The following is a 14,901-nucleotide window of genomic DNA, read 5'->3' as shown; positions in this document are numbered from 1 at the left end:
TTTTAAATGTAGCTTTTTTTTTTTTTTTTTTTTTTTTTTTTTTTTTTGTCTGGAAGCACTACAAATTTTCAAAGTCTAAAAAAGAGGAAGGAAAGGAATAAAATAATTATATGAAAACTGTCATTAGCATCCCATAGTTGGCAGTCACTAAAATTTACAGGCATCCTAAAAAAAATTACTGCTGCTGTCTGGGATGCTAAAATTGTTTCCACATGTGAAAAACAATGAGTAACAGCCAGAAAGCCTGAAGTTTCAGTTATGATAGGCTAAAAATTGTCAGTAGTATTTTTCAAAACACCATCCACTGAATTTAGAAATCTGCTCAACTTTACAAGACTTAAATTATACAAGTACTTAATATAAAACCCTCTTTTTGTTGTTTAGAAATGCCTAACTATATAATATAATATCTCAGTGAATTCACTGTTGAAAATAAGAAGTTACAAATGTCAGGACTAAAAAAATCTCATAAATCTCATAAATGCTGCAAACATCATTTCTCTGCATTAACAACCATATGATGAGTTCTGCTTCTATAAGGCTCCCAATATCACCTACCTAGCCTTTTCCCTTCCTCCTTCCCCATGCCAACAGCTCAAAATGTCCTGACTGTCCCATTCCTCTCTTTTGTTCACACTTTCCCACTGTCTTGGTCTTTCTCAGCGTCTTTCTCTTCCTCTCCATAAGAAGACAGGGTTGTGTAATGCCCATCATCTCAAGCAATTCCATTTCTTTCATTTGTATTTCTTTTAGTTCTAGGCTGCTCACCTTGTCTTGGTCAGTTAAATGCTAGAGCACACACACAGCTTTATTCTGAGGGGAAAGAAAATAAAGATTTTTTTTTTGTTTTCTTTTTATATAGGATCAATTAAAAAAAATCAGACTCAAGCATCACTGAAAAATCACCAATTATATTAATCAGAATCCTTATTCTGCAGCCCTGTCTGGGAAGTAGAAGTGGTCTACCTGACCTCCACTCACAGCTCTCAACAGGCCAATGCATCAAGTGAAAAAAGCAGTGGTATTTCTGAGGAAACTGGGAGAGTGAATATATCTGAAGGACCTTTGACTTTCAAGTGGCTCTTGACTTCAGCTAGCCAGGAAAGGTCAGAGGAGCAGAAAGAGCCTGGATTTGCTGGCACCTGTGCAGCTGCTGAAATGAAAGAAAGAATTAGCTGGGACAAGAATAAAACCCCAAGTACCGTAGACTATTTAAGTGCTTTAGGGAGTAATTGGGAGTGGAGCCAAGGAAGTAGCATTGGGCCACTTCCCGTGGTTTTCAGGGAGACTGATGTCATCTGAACAGTGCTCTGCCTCTTATGTATTTGCAAAATTTTACTGTATGCCATTAGAAGGGAGAATTTGTTGGGGACCACATCAGGTTTAATACTATTTATTAGCTGTCCTTGCCTTTGGCTTTGTTTAAGACACACTATATGTTTTTAATTGTCATTTTAGGAGCACAGAGGCCCTTAAGCATAGGTATCCTATCCATAAAAATGCAACAGTAATATCAGCAGGAGGTTTCATTAAAACTTTGAAATTTCATCCACTCTTTTCTCATTACTTTTTTTTCTTGGTGGCTAGGAGCTTTAACAGTGCATGCTTACAGCTGGTTTTAACTACACTTTTTATTTTAAAAGCTGAACTGTGAGCTTTAAAAAATCACAGTTAAAATCTTTAAAATCAACAATAAATGTGTATAAAGTTTCTGCATAACAAGTTTATTTGGAGAGGGAGTGATTTTTTAAAAAACAAATATTCTTAAATTTCTCTACCTCTTACTTTATTTTTCTGTCCATTAACTGAATTTATATCTGCTTTATGACAAATGTCTCAGGTTATTTGCTGAATCTTCTTCCACTTCAGTTACATTTCCCTCCTTATTGTGGTCCTCTTTGCACCTTAGGAAAGGCTCACACATTTGTTCAATTTTTGTAAAACTACTACATGCTTTTTTTATGTGTGTGAAATGCTGACAAAATTGGAAATGTAAGAGAGAAGAAAAAATAAAAAAGGAATGTGAATATTTAGGCCAAGAATTAATTTTTGGGACTTGGTCTAAATTACATGCAACTAGCTTTGGTTGTAGAAAGTGCAGTAAGCTATGGCTCTGGGTAGTAATCTATAAATGGAAGCTACTTAGCACATCTACTGAACACATTTGTTCACTGAATGACTTTAGTCTATGAAAGTCAGCAGAGACCAAATATCCAATATTCCAGAACAATGAAGAGCATCAAACAGCTAAACTGTGTGACTTGAAAAATGTATCCATTATTAAAATGAATTCCTATATAAACAATTACTTGTCAAAAATTGAAAACTGAATTAAAACAAACAACACAAAAAGATGAAATGACTTGAGCTGGAAGTTAATGCAATCATAAGAGGTGCAGACTGATGCAGAATTACTAACAAAGGACTTGGGTTCTTGTTATGCTCATGCAGAACACAACAAATCAAAATCTTCAGTAGCAGAACACAACAAATCAAAATACACAGATGGAAAAGTTTCAGTTATTCTATATGACATTCTTCCTAACAAAGATTTGACAACTGCTTGCCCATTCTTGTTTGAAATAACTCAAGGAGGCCTCAATGAGGCTTCTACAATTGCTCTTATGAGATTTGTACAGAACTATAGCCTACAGACTTTAGAAAACTTCTCTGCCATTAAGCTTAACTTTTTCTTTATGAACTTGGTCATGTAACATTAACTTGGTCATGTTAATTGATATCAGACCAAGTAATGTCCCTATCTGAGCTAGCACGAGCAACCTTCCGTGTTCCTGCCTTTCTGCTACATTTCTCCTTTCACTCCATTATTTCCTGCCAAGCCCTGGAAACCCTGATCATAAATCACTCTTCTCTGTCCTCTCATCACTAGAATGCTCTTCTCTGAACTCTTTCAAATCCTTCTGGTAAGCTGGCATATAGAATAACACACCATATTCAAGAAGAAGTTCAACCAAGACCAAGGGGGTCTATTAGTGACCGTTCATATCCCACGGCAATGTGGCTAGTAGTTGACAAGAATTCAGATAATCATAAGTAGGTAATCTTTTGAACTACTGAGACATCAAAGTCTTTTGATGTAGAAGTAAATAAATGAAGGTATAGGATCAAGTCTGGAGAATATGGTTGTAGTGGAAAATAAATGCTATTAATAGCTAAACTAATGAGTAATCTCTACCACCAGAAAAAAAAATACAAAAAAATAAAAAACAATTTACACACATTCCAGAAAACCATTACACAGAACACACACAACATATTTATTTCTACTTATTAACAATTAAAATCATCCCCTGTATAAAAACACAAAATAAAAACAGGAAAACAGAGAAGCAAACAACAGAACAGGCCTCCTGAAAACTTGCAGTAATAAAACAGGAAAGGGTACTTAATCATTAAGGAATGCATTTTAGTATTTGTTTTTTCCTTCTCATTTGTTATTTTTATAAAACATGATCACTGAAGACTTTTGTAATGGTTGGAAGTAAGGCAAAGTACCTCATATATATATTTTATTCATGTTTCATAAATGTAAAACTATACAAAAAAAAAAAAGCAAAACTCATACGTACAATATTTACTTGTTAATGAATTAAAATGCATCAGATTAAGAATGTGGTAATTCAACATTAGTGTTTTTATTTATTTTATCTCAGATTTATGAAAAAAACTTCAATGAAGATAATATTTTTTACCTTATGAATTATTACTGTAGGTATGGAACTGAAAAAAGCTAGCTTCTCTCTCTGTTTTCAGCTTCACCTTTCACAAATCTTCTGCCTAGTTCCCACCCTAGGAAGGTGCTTTGAGATTTGAAAAGCACATACCCTTTACCAAAAATGTGGTGGTTTTGATATCTCCAAACATCTGCCAGCCATCAGTTTATCCACTGCAGGACACAAGAACTATCTCAGAGAACAGGTAAACCTTCAAAACTAAAAGCTGAAATGGGACTGATGGAGAAGATGGTAAAAGTACAAACTGAAAGTTGTCATGTACTGTATTCATGAAGCGTCAGTGTGTATTAGAATTTCAGTTTTGGAAGTAGCTTTTACTGTTACATTTAAAATAAATGTTCTCAGTTATTTTCAGGGTTTAGCTTATAAAGAAATAATTCTGTTTGGAGTATTTCCAAGCACACATTCTTCAAAACTTCACTTTGTTCTTGACATAAATTGAAAACAATAATAGAGATATACTGTACCCAGACTTGAAAATGGCATTAAAGAGACACATTATCAATATGTTTAAAACATTTAGGAAGCTCAGCTTTGCATGTTTTTAGTGAATGACTAGATACTTAGACTGAGTATTATCTGTTCCAATAAACTGATGTGTGTGAAATGCTTTGAATAATAGTAAATTTATGCTGAGGTAATGACACCGTACTATAACTGAAATCTGTGCTAATAGGCAAAAAGAAGCCCCTTCCAGCTATTTCTGTTACAATCATCAGCAGCAATTCTCTTGTTCCATCTCTCTTGCTCTCTGCCTCTCTCACATAAAATATTACTTTAAGTGTATGTTAAAATGATTGTTGCTAATTTTAAAAATCAGTACTTGGTACCTGTCATCCATATGGAGAAAAACAAAAGAACCAGACAATAAAGAAGAAATTTTCATATACAAGAGCTGCATTTTTCATATTTCTGCAATAAAATAGAGTGGTTATGGCTAATGATGTGTTTTTATATGGGCAAAACACTAAACTCAGTCTAGGTAAGACTACAGAATGTTCTGACAAAAATGTATAGAAATATATAATGTATATGAGAACTGGTCAGCTACTCAAAGTAGATTGAGACATCTTCTGATAGCTACAAACTATTAAGTCACCCTGATATTTTTTTTGATTAATTAATGATCTGTTATTTATTAAACTGGTTGGATGAAGTCTTGTCAGCTACATAAGTTATCTGCAGTTCTTCAGTTTGAATGCTTGTTATATGACTACTAATATATGTTATGTGGAGATGCTTAGCTCTGGATGCTGAGCTTTTTAATCACCAGTACAGTGACCAGTAGACAAATCTCATACCTTATTACAAGCCACTGTGGACCAGAAAACACCTGTACACCATAATTTGTTTTACTTCTAGAGACTGTGCAATTTCTTGACTATTAAAAGATTCTGAATTACTCTAAATATATAACAGCACGGTCCAGAAATAGTAATGAACTCAGATAGAACAGATTCACTAAAATAAACTACAGCTATCATGATCTGTTAATTATTTTTAACCGTTGTGGAAGGACACTTTTCATCTGGAATTCTATGGATCACATTCTGATTTCTGACTCCTTATTACTAACAGTTGTGTTACTTGGGATAGGTGCACCCCAAAAGTTTTTCCGTAGCAAAACTGGATGTATAATTAGAATCTTTCATCTATTCTGCAGCATACAACTGCTGAATGCCCTTTCCCTTGAATGAAAAACAGGTAAACAAAGCACACATTAATTTCAAAATAAAAGCCTACACATCAAGCAGTGACTATGTGGTAAGTGATCCAATGCAATTTACACTTACTGAGTATTCTGATTTAAGGTGTCTCTTGCTGCATTCAGAACCTTCTACAGGAATTTTACCTATAGAAATAAATATCTTACCCTCAAAACATTCCAGTATTTCTTGATCTACAGACAGTGAGCAGAACAAAGTAACAGCAAGTAAAGACTTCTCCTTTTGCATTTACAAAAGAGGATACTGAGTGCTGAAACTCACTGGGAAGACATAAAAATGTCTATAAGCAGACACTCCAGAGTGAAATGTAAAAACATATTTAGTTTTCTGTTGACGGTCTCTTCACTCATACAGAACAGACTCACAGGCAAACAAAAATATTATCAGCTAATGAAAGTGCTTTTTTATACCCCAAAACTGGGTATAAATTCAGGAAAAAAAAAATGTTTTGTGTCCCTGGAAAAGGCAATATTTGTGAGTGCAGGTATGCAAATATGCATTTCTCAGTGAAGAATGGAGCTCCTCACATACAAGAAAATAATTTTCACTTTGATAAGGGTTTTTTACTTGAATGAGTGGTTCTGCTGTACAGATTCCTTCAATTCACTTAGAAAGAAGTGGATATTGATACTGCTTGCAGTTTCCTACTTATTTCACAGCTATCCATATTCATGTCTAACCAGTGCTGCTCCTAGAGAGGAAGCTAAGACCATTCCTTGTATGGAGGCAATTAAGCACAACTGAACATGTAAGTGGCCGGTGCTGTGGGTACAATTCAATCAAGCAGATCCATAGGGGTGGTTTTGATATTCCTGTCACATCAAAGAAACAGTACTAGGCAGAGAAAGATCTAACAAGTTACAAATGAAATAAGAATAAATAAGAATAAGTCTGAGTGAAAGCAAAAATAAGCACTTGGTCAAAAGGCCTGGTGTTACCTTGGAAGTGTTATATAGTGCTATTAGAGTGGCGTGTTAATTTTTTCCTCATAAATTTCCCAGGTTCAGCCACCAGGGAAAGGCTAACATTCCCCCTCCCTTTGTTAAAGATATATCTATCTTGCTGAGTCTTGACAGCCCTATCATGTCAGCCCTCTGTAGTAGCAAAGAGTGTTTCAGCAAGGAAGAGGAAAAAAGGAAGGAAAAAAAAAAAAAAAAAAGAAGTGAAAACTGATGTGATCTATTCTGCTTCCTGTGGGCATATTTCACTATAGCAGATCCAGAGGGATGCTTTGTTATTCCTGTCAGATCAAAGAAAGAGATAACAGAAGAAAATATAATACGAAAAATAAAACCCAGAAATGAGGGTACTGAAAAGCACCGCAAGACTAACACATCATTATGACTTTTCAATTTATTTAAATATGCTAAATATCAAGTCACCACCAAAGAAATAAATATTGCATAGGCCATATGCTCTGTTAGCTGGCAGCAAAACTGTCCTCCTAGGATTAGTTTGCAGGCTCAGCAACTGGCTGTCAAACTCTAGCAATTTTAATAATTTTTCAATTTGCTGTGTGAGTTGCAAGCACGCTCAGGTATTTTGACAGGTGGCTGTTCAGAACAAATATCTGAGCCCAGTCACTTCTCACTGCCTTCCTTTCCTACATGCTTACAATCCCTGTTGGACTAGGGGAATGTAAACTTCTGCTGAAGGTGCAGCATGCTTGCAGGATAGTTACCATGCTGTACAGCTTAGCTGTATTTGCAGCTCACATTGAACATAAGGAAGACAAGAAGTTAGCCTAAAGCATAGAGCAAACCAATAGCTGTGTAATATAATGTTTCACTTGAATTTTTGGAACATTTCTAATCCCAAACAAGATGAATGTCTTAAAAATAAATAAATAAATAAACAAACAAAAGAAAAGAAAACAAAACAAACAAAAAAACCTGAAATACTACTTTTGCATGAGGCAATACTTAAGATTCTATGATTCTGTATACTTTTGGTATTATATAGGCTTAATCCAATATACCCTATCTGAACATTCCCAATACGTTACTTTAAGTTTGTTTTATAAGGTGTGTTAAAAATAATTTTAGCTCTTCTGTTGCAATTCCTAATGACCAGTATGACTATACTGTTTGTTTTCAGCCACAGCACTTTGTGTCATGCAGATACAAGTTCCTAACTTGAAAAAAAAAAAAAAAAAGACAACTTTTGATTTTATATTGTTCAGATTTCCAGGCATTCAGATGCTTGGTTTATGCAAAAATATTGCATAAACATTGTTCTAGGCATTTCAACTTAGATAAACAGAAATTGGGAAAAAATGAGGCTCCTGAAATCTGTAGAAATTCTGGAGAAAAACAGAAGAGGAATTATATTTTCCTAAAGAAATAAATCAATAATGCAATCAATATTATTATTAAATAATAATAATCAATAAATTGCAGATATTATTCTTTATGCATTAACATTCTGAAGTCAGCATCAACACTCTGAAGTCAGCAGAATCTGTTCGGTGCAATGGACTTATGATGTATTTGGACTTATTATGATGTAAACTAACACTAAAGACAATTCCAAATAACATCTAACGTCCAATATAACTACTGTTTACATATTAAAAAGAGATACAGGCTTTGTACCAGGGATGTTCTGTCATGTTTCTCCACAGGAGTAGACTGTCATGGTAAAGTTCATTATCAATTACTGCTTTACAAGTACAAGATGAGTTAAGCTGTCATAATTTTCTCAGCCAGAGATCCTGTGCTGTCAAAGAATGTCAATTTTTAATCTGACAAAAGGAAGAAAATTATCTGTTATTCTGACCTCTAATTTCTTGACATTTTAATGCTGTAATTGCTGTGGTTAGTGCTGCAACCATGATTTCACCTGTCAACTAAGAATGAATCAATATCCTTAAGCTGTTCTTCAAGTTTTAGCTTTCACCTCACTGCTTTTACGTTAATAAATAAATAAATAAATAAATAAACAAACAGTTGCAATTAAAAAAAATAAAAAGAAATAATAATAATAATAAAAAAAATCAATTTTGGGCCTAAGGAATACTTATTTTGCTACACATTTTTTCTCTTCTTTATTACAATATGAAAACAATTTTGCATTATGTAGATTAAGAGAGGCTACTAGAACTGACAGACCCAGAGAATTTCCCAATTTCTAATCATTAAAGATCTAAACAACAAAATTCAGGTTTATATGTTCTGTGGAGCATTTAAATTAAGGCTTTAATTTTGCTGTTGTTTTACCATTTTACTGTTTCTTTTTTTGTTGTTGTTTTTGTTTTGTGCTACCAGAAAATGACAAAGGTTTTTGAAAAATCAAAATCAGTGTGTTAAATGAAATCAGTTTATTTTACCCATCAAGTGCATATCTTAAGTTCCCAAAGAGTTATTACAGGGACAGATGTATGGGATTTCATAGACTTCTGTAATCTAAAATTAAACGCAATCCCACCGTTCTTGTTTCATCCATTCTGAATTTGCAAAATAGAAAACAAAGACAGCAAGCCAGAGACTCTCTTATACTATATAGGTCAAAAGGTAAAACAGCACAGGATGGGCATTTGTGCAATGTTAAAAATTAGAGTTCTTTCAAGGCTCCTGCACATGAGGGATAAAGATGTGGGTAATGGAAGGAATGAGTTGTATCATCATTAAATATATTTTCACTCCAGTCAGATGGCTACTGAAATTACACCTTTATTATTCTTAACAGAAAGCTAAGAGCAATAACCACTAAGCACCTCAGTGGCTCAGTGAGGTGCTCAAGAAAAGGGTCAAGCAAAAAGGCCAAGGTATAGCATGAATAGGTCACCAGGTTCTACCTTTTAAAATGATGTCCTTCAATCAGCTAAAAACCTGGATTTCAGGTTTTATTTGGAGCCTCATTTCACTGAACAGGTTCTGCTGGGACTCAGTTGCATATAAAATTAGTTATGGCCCAAGATTGAAGAGGATACTGCTATATCTGTGGCCATAGGCAGCTACCAATAAACATGTATTTATTTGCTTATTTCAGTGTAATTTATTGAGAACATTCACCATCTTCAGGGTAACAAAACAAGGAAGTGTTCCAGTTTATTTAGAAAATAAATATCAAGAGAACTTGAAGGCTGAGATATGATTTTTCCTGGATAACTGCAAAACTCAATTTTTAAGTTAATGCTTCCAAGACACCAGACAGCACCACCTACCACCATAAAACATTAAACAATTTTTTTCATTAGTTGTATAGAATCTAGTGTCTCTATCTTTACATTTCTGTGTTTCTAAGTGGTCTTCATAAGCTTTAAAAGATCCTTTTTGCTTTTAATTTATTTTCTGGAATATCTACTAGAAGCAAGAATAAGAAAAAACGTGTCAATGAAAAAATATACCAGACGATATACACTTGATCTACTAGATCATCTAGAAGTCAAATGCTTTATTACTGGATGGAGATTTTTTTTTTTACTTTCATAAACAGAGCCCAAAGAAACAGAAAAAGGCTCTAAATCTGTCTGTATTTACATGTGTGTTATAACTTCTAATTAAAAACAAATAAAAACACTTAACCTGTTTCCACCAAACCACAAACCCCCACTGTCAGAGCTCTGTTGTAAGAGAAAATAGAGAAAATATACTATTTTTACATATGTGCATAAAACTTCATATATATGCATAAAACTAAAATTCAGAGAATTCAATTTTTTTTTTCTAGATATTTTATCTTCTCATTCCTAGCAATGCATTTTATTTACTAATCTTACTTGTGTCAAAGATAAAGTTGTGCTTTCAGAAGTTTACTTGGCATAAATAAAGCCTAAGAAGAGGTTTATATGCTAGTGACTGACAGGGCATGGGTTAGATGTACAAGTGAGTGCACAAAAACACATCCTCCATGAATTTCTTGAAATTTCTGATGACAAGTTATGCATGTAAGTAGAGCCACAGGAGAGCTGAAGAGTTTCATCATGTCATAAGATGTTAAATAAGGTGCACAGGCAGACAGATAGACCTCAATCCTACAAGCTGCCCTGTGGGAGCAGACCTTTAAAGTCAAGACATAGGAGTCTGCCCATGCAAATCAAAACCTTAAGCCATGCAAATCCCTTGTATTCATGCTGCTTGACACCTGTTTTATACTTAAAAAAAAAAAAACATTGCTCCTTTGTATCTATAGTTTTGGACCTTTTTGACTCTTCTCATGCTCAGATTTAAATGCAGAAAAAAAAATTGTAGATGTTAACACTAAATATTTGAGGCAGCAGGATTAATGCATTTGTAAAACTGAGCAAATACTGTTTATAAAATATAAACTTTGCAGTGCATGGGATGAAAATACAGCTATAGCAGCCTAGGGGTCTGAATGAGTTTTTTAGTTCTACTCTTCTAAAAGCATCACAGGTAGAAAGAAAGAGACATGACAAAACCCAATATGAAGTCGAATGTAAATGCTTCCTAGAATGTATTTCTTTCTGAAATCCATAGATTTCTGTCTCCAAGATGTAAAAACAAACAAACAAACAAGCAAACAATAATGCTTTGCCTGGCAATGTATAAATTATTACTGTTTTACATACAGCAGATGGTAGCTATCTGGGGGAATGGAAGATTGTGTGTACAGCTTCATCACAGCAGTACTCATCTAGCAGCTGTTGCTTCTTCACACTTTCCACCTCATTTCAATTGTTTTATCCAACGAATGGATGATATTTGGGAAATAATCATTCAAATTAATAGTCTTACTAAAAAAAAATACAGTCACTGGAGGGGAACCTATATCAAGGTAACTAGAAAAATTTTCTTAAGATTTACTGATAAATTTGAAATGCACACTCTATTTACGCACGTGCATATATTACACACATATAAACAAACATAAATGTTTGTATGTACAACAAATAGCAAACACTTTCTATTTTGCCAACATTTTGATTATGCTTTACATGATTAACAGAAGAGTAATCTGAATCATTTCCATCGCCCATCTAGCAAACATTTTCTTATTCACATATAAACTCTCTCCTATATTATCTGACTGAAAAGGTGAGATTTTTTCCTATGACTGTGATGTAGTTTTTCTGTTTAGTTTCTTGGCTCTATTAAGTGAGCTTAATAAAAATAAATTATAAAATGTAGCAGAATATAAATTACAGAAAATATATTACATTATAATTTTCCATATCATAACTGACCATAAAATATATTAGTAATTCCAAGCAAACAAAATACTTTGGGACATCTGTTTTATTGCTAGTTTATTAATACTTGCTTCAGAAGTCACCTAGGCCCCAAGTTCTGAATCACACACCACAATTTTCTGCAGCAGTGAAAGACGGAAAAAGTACCATTTCTTGTTAGATGACAGCAGTTTTTAGAATGAAATGGCATAAGAACCTACCTCCCTGAGGACAGGATCAGTGATACTGTCCAGGTTCACAGAGCCTTCATATGTTAGGTAGTGGAAAACATTGAGTGCACGCACTGCTTCTGGTCCTCGTTGCTTGTAGCCAAATATAAGGTCAATCCACTGATGAAGTTGACATGACACAAACTCACTTTCCAGAGCCTGTAAGTGAAATTTAGAGTTAGGAGGTAAATTCCATCCTGCAATTTCATGCTTAAGTTATGCCTTACCATCTCTTGTTAACTGAAGAAACATAATAGGTATCATTACATTTCCTGTTCAGGCTTATTCGGTATATTTGAAATCCTTCAAATATTAAAAACCAGAATTATATCATGAGAGAAAAGCTAAAAAGATATTCTTCTTTCATTCAGCTTTATATCAAGCTAATTTTCTTCCCAGCTACTGGCTTTCTCCTAGCTGCAAGGGTTTTAATTATTAATTTTTGGGCTTGTCAAATAAGTTAGCTAATTTGTCAAGAGAAACTGATGAAAGTGGGAAAACAATTTCATAAACGCAATCTTCCAATCTTCTCATTTTCCAACTAGTTCTAATTATCTTTATATCTAAAATGGAAATTTTGGGATTAAAAAGCTGTATCGGCAAAATGAGATTCTGAACTCTGTGTGTGAATTATGACTAATTTCTCAAAGGAGAGGAGAATTTTTCACACTCATTTCTGATATGAAGTTGTCTCACTGGGGAAAAGACAGGCCACGACTAACTAGTTTAAAAATGGCTTCAAGGATTGCCACTCTGTTGCTCAGCATATGGAAAGAGACTAATATTAGACAGAGGAAACTGATGACAGCCTTACTGTTGAGTCTGATCCAATCAATATACCTTTATCAGACATTATTGGAATCGTTTACAGATACCACTGCCTGAACTGGAACTTTCAAGTCTGAATGCATTATGCAGTTTCTCCTTACACCTCTACCAGACTAGCTGACTGAGAATTTATTTAATATGCCCTGCTGGTACACTCATTCCTTCATTCCCAACACTACCTTCAGAGAAGGTAACAACTGGTAGTAAATAACTGGTAGTAAAAAGATTTTTTCTCCATTAAAAAAGTTTTTTATATGTGTTTTTGTCCAAAATACATCACAGTCCTGCCTTTGTACTCTATTGTTCCCTTTGATCAGAGCAGGTGAGGTTCGGTTCCTAGCTCTGGAAACTAACTTTAATTATACAGTTAGAAGAAAATGAAGTACAGAATCACAGACTGGTAGAGGTTGGCAGGCTCCTCTGGAGGCCCCTGGTGGAGGCCACTAGAGGACCCAGCACAGCAGTGCTGCCTGGTGCTCAGAGGGAGCCTCCTGGGTGCCCGGCTTTCCCCATTGCCTCCTGTCCTGGCACTGGGCACCACTGAAGAGGGTCTATCTCTGATTTAAAAATAAACAAATAAATAAATACTAGCTTTAATACAATGTGTTACGTAAACATACATATCAAGCTTACTGTTAATCAATACATGACAGGTAGAGCTGGCAGCAACCCTCTATGTTACATTATCTGATACTTCTAATTCTCAGATTGTGACTTTTGGTGTTTTTTTTTTTTGTTTGTTTTGTTTTTTTTTTTTTTTTAGTTGTTGTTGTTTTTTGCTTTGTCTTGAGTTGTTCCTAGCACAGTGCCATTACTCAGTGGAAACACTTTCCAGCTAGGACAAATTTTCATGTCTGCCCCAGGAAAGTTTAAATTTCATAGAGAGATAAGCTTTGTAAAAATGTATTTTCATTGTACTAATTTACATTAAAAGGAAGCAACTTTAATAAGTAATAATCACCAGACACTAGAGTACCATGTCACACACTGCCCACCAGCAGCAGCCCCCTGCCCACCACTCCACAGGCAGGAACAGCGGCCAGCAGAGAAAACCAGCCATGTCTGCCTCCTCAGATCACCATGCAATCATTCCTCAGACATTTCCCCTAATGTTCCACGTGGAAGAAGAACTCTTTATGGTGTGGTGGAAATCTGGACTCTTTTCTGTCAAAATCAGTGAATGTTATTTCTGAGGAAAATCGATGGGAAGGCTGGGGCTTAATAGCTGACATGGAACTCAGTTTTCAAGGGCTGACGTTCAGGATTGTATAAGAAGCTACAAACAAATGTTGCAGAGAAATGTATAAAATGTGTTGTTCCCTTTTCGAAATCAGAGGCTATCACATGCAAATTGTGACTCATATTATTTAAGTAGTGTTAATGCTATTTAACACTAAATATTATTAGACTAATAGTATTTAGTTTCAAAGTGTGTCACCCCATAAATAATTAGAAATGTCAGATCCATGATTATATTTTATTGCATGCATGCAACATGATATAGTTAGTTACTGCACGATCTCATATAATATTTTTCATAGGACTTTTACCTCATTTAGTATGCAGGATGATAGCATGCAACATATAAAATTACATATGCAATGGCAATCATAAATAAAGCATTTCCTAACTTTTAAATGCTCAATTTTTAATGTTACTTTGTACGTAAGAAAATTTAAAACAAAATTTAAAGCCTGCTGTATCCATCCATTCCAGCATCCATTTCTGACCAACTTACAATAAGCAGCTCAACTGTTCTCTTTCTCCTCCAAACTTTGCATATTTATAATGTTCGTTTCCAGCAATATCTATTATTTATTTATTAAAAAGAACTTCATGGAAAGGAAATGTTAGGTGTTTGCTTTGGTCAAAAATAACATCTTTATTTCTAGAGTATGCAGAACATTTTAGGAAACTGGCAAAACTTTCAGATAAAAGTAGACTATTTAAAGGTTGGACAGTAAATTTGAAAAAAAAAAATGCTTGGGTCAAATCAGCATATTTCACCCATTATATTTTCTAACATCCTCTCCCACATAGTAGGTAGGAGAATGGAATGCCTAAGTTATGTTTCCCTGAGGCAGTTTCAGATTGCATGACCAGCCCCTACTTAGCAGCTTGTCATTGCCAAGAAGGTCTCAGTGACCCTGGCAGGTCTGAAGAACTTCTATTTCACATGGATGAACTACTCTTTAATAACTTACTACATAAATGAGGTACTTTTCCAT

General features: G+C 34.4%; 1 protein-coding gene across 7 annotated transcripts in view; it reads right to left on the bottom strand.

Annotated features, from left to right (window-relative positions):
* NBEA (neurobeachin) overlaps positions 1–14,901 on the bottom strand; it is a gene marked incomplete at its 5' end in the record, with an annotated part of 512,607 nt that overhangs the window by 35,879 nt on the left and 461,827 nt on the right. For all 7 annotated transcript variants that reach the window (XM_082765401.1, XM_082765407.1, XM_082765402.1 and 4 more), the window contains one exon: positions 11,837–12,004. In XM_082765401.1, coding sequence (XP_082621527.1) covers positions 11,837–12,004 — 168 coding nt within the window. The remainder of the gene's footprint in view (positions 1–11,836; positions 12,005–14,901) is intronic.

This window comes from Aythya marila, assembly GCF_965140915.1.
Source record: "Aythya marila genome assembly, chromosome: 1".
Classification (NCBI taxonomy): Eukaryota; Metazoa; Chordata; class Aves; order Anseriformes; family Anatidae; genus Aythya; species Aythya marila.
This window is presented reverse-complemented; position numbering and strand designations above follow the sequence as displayed.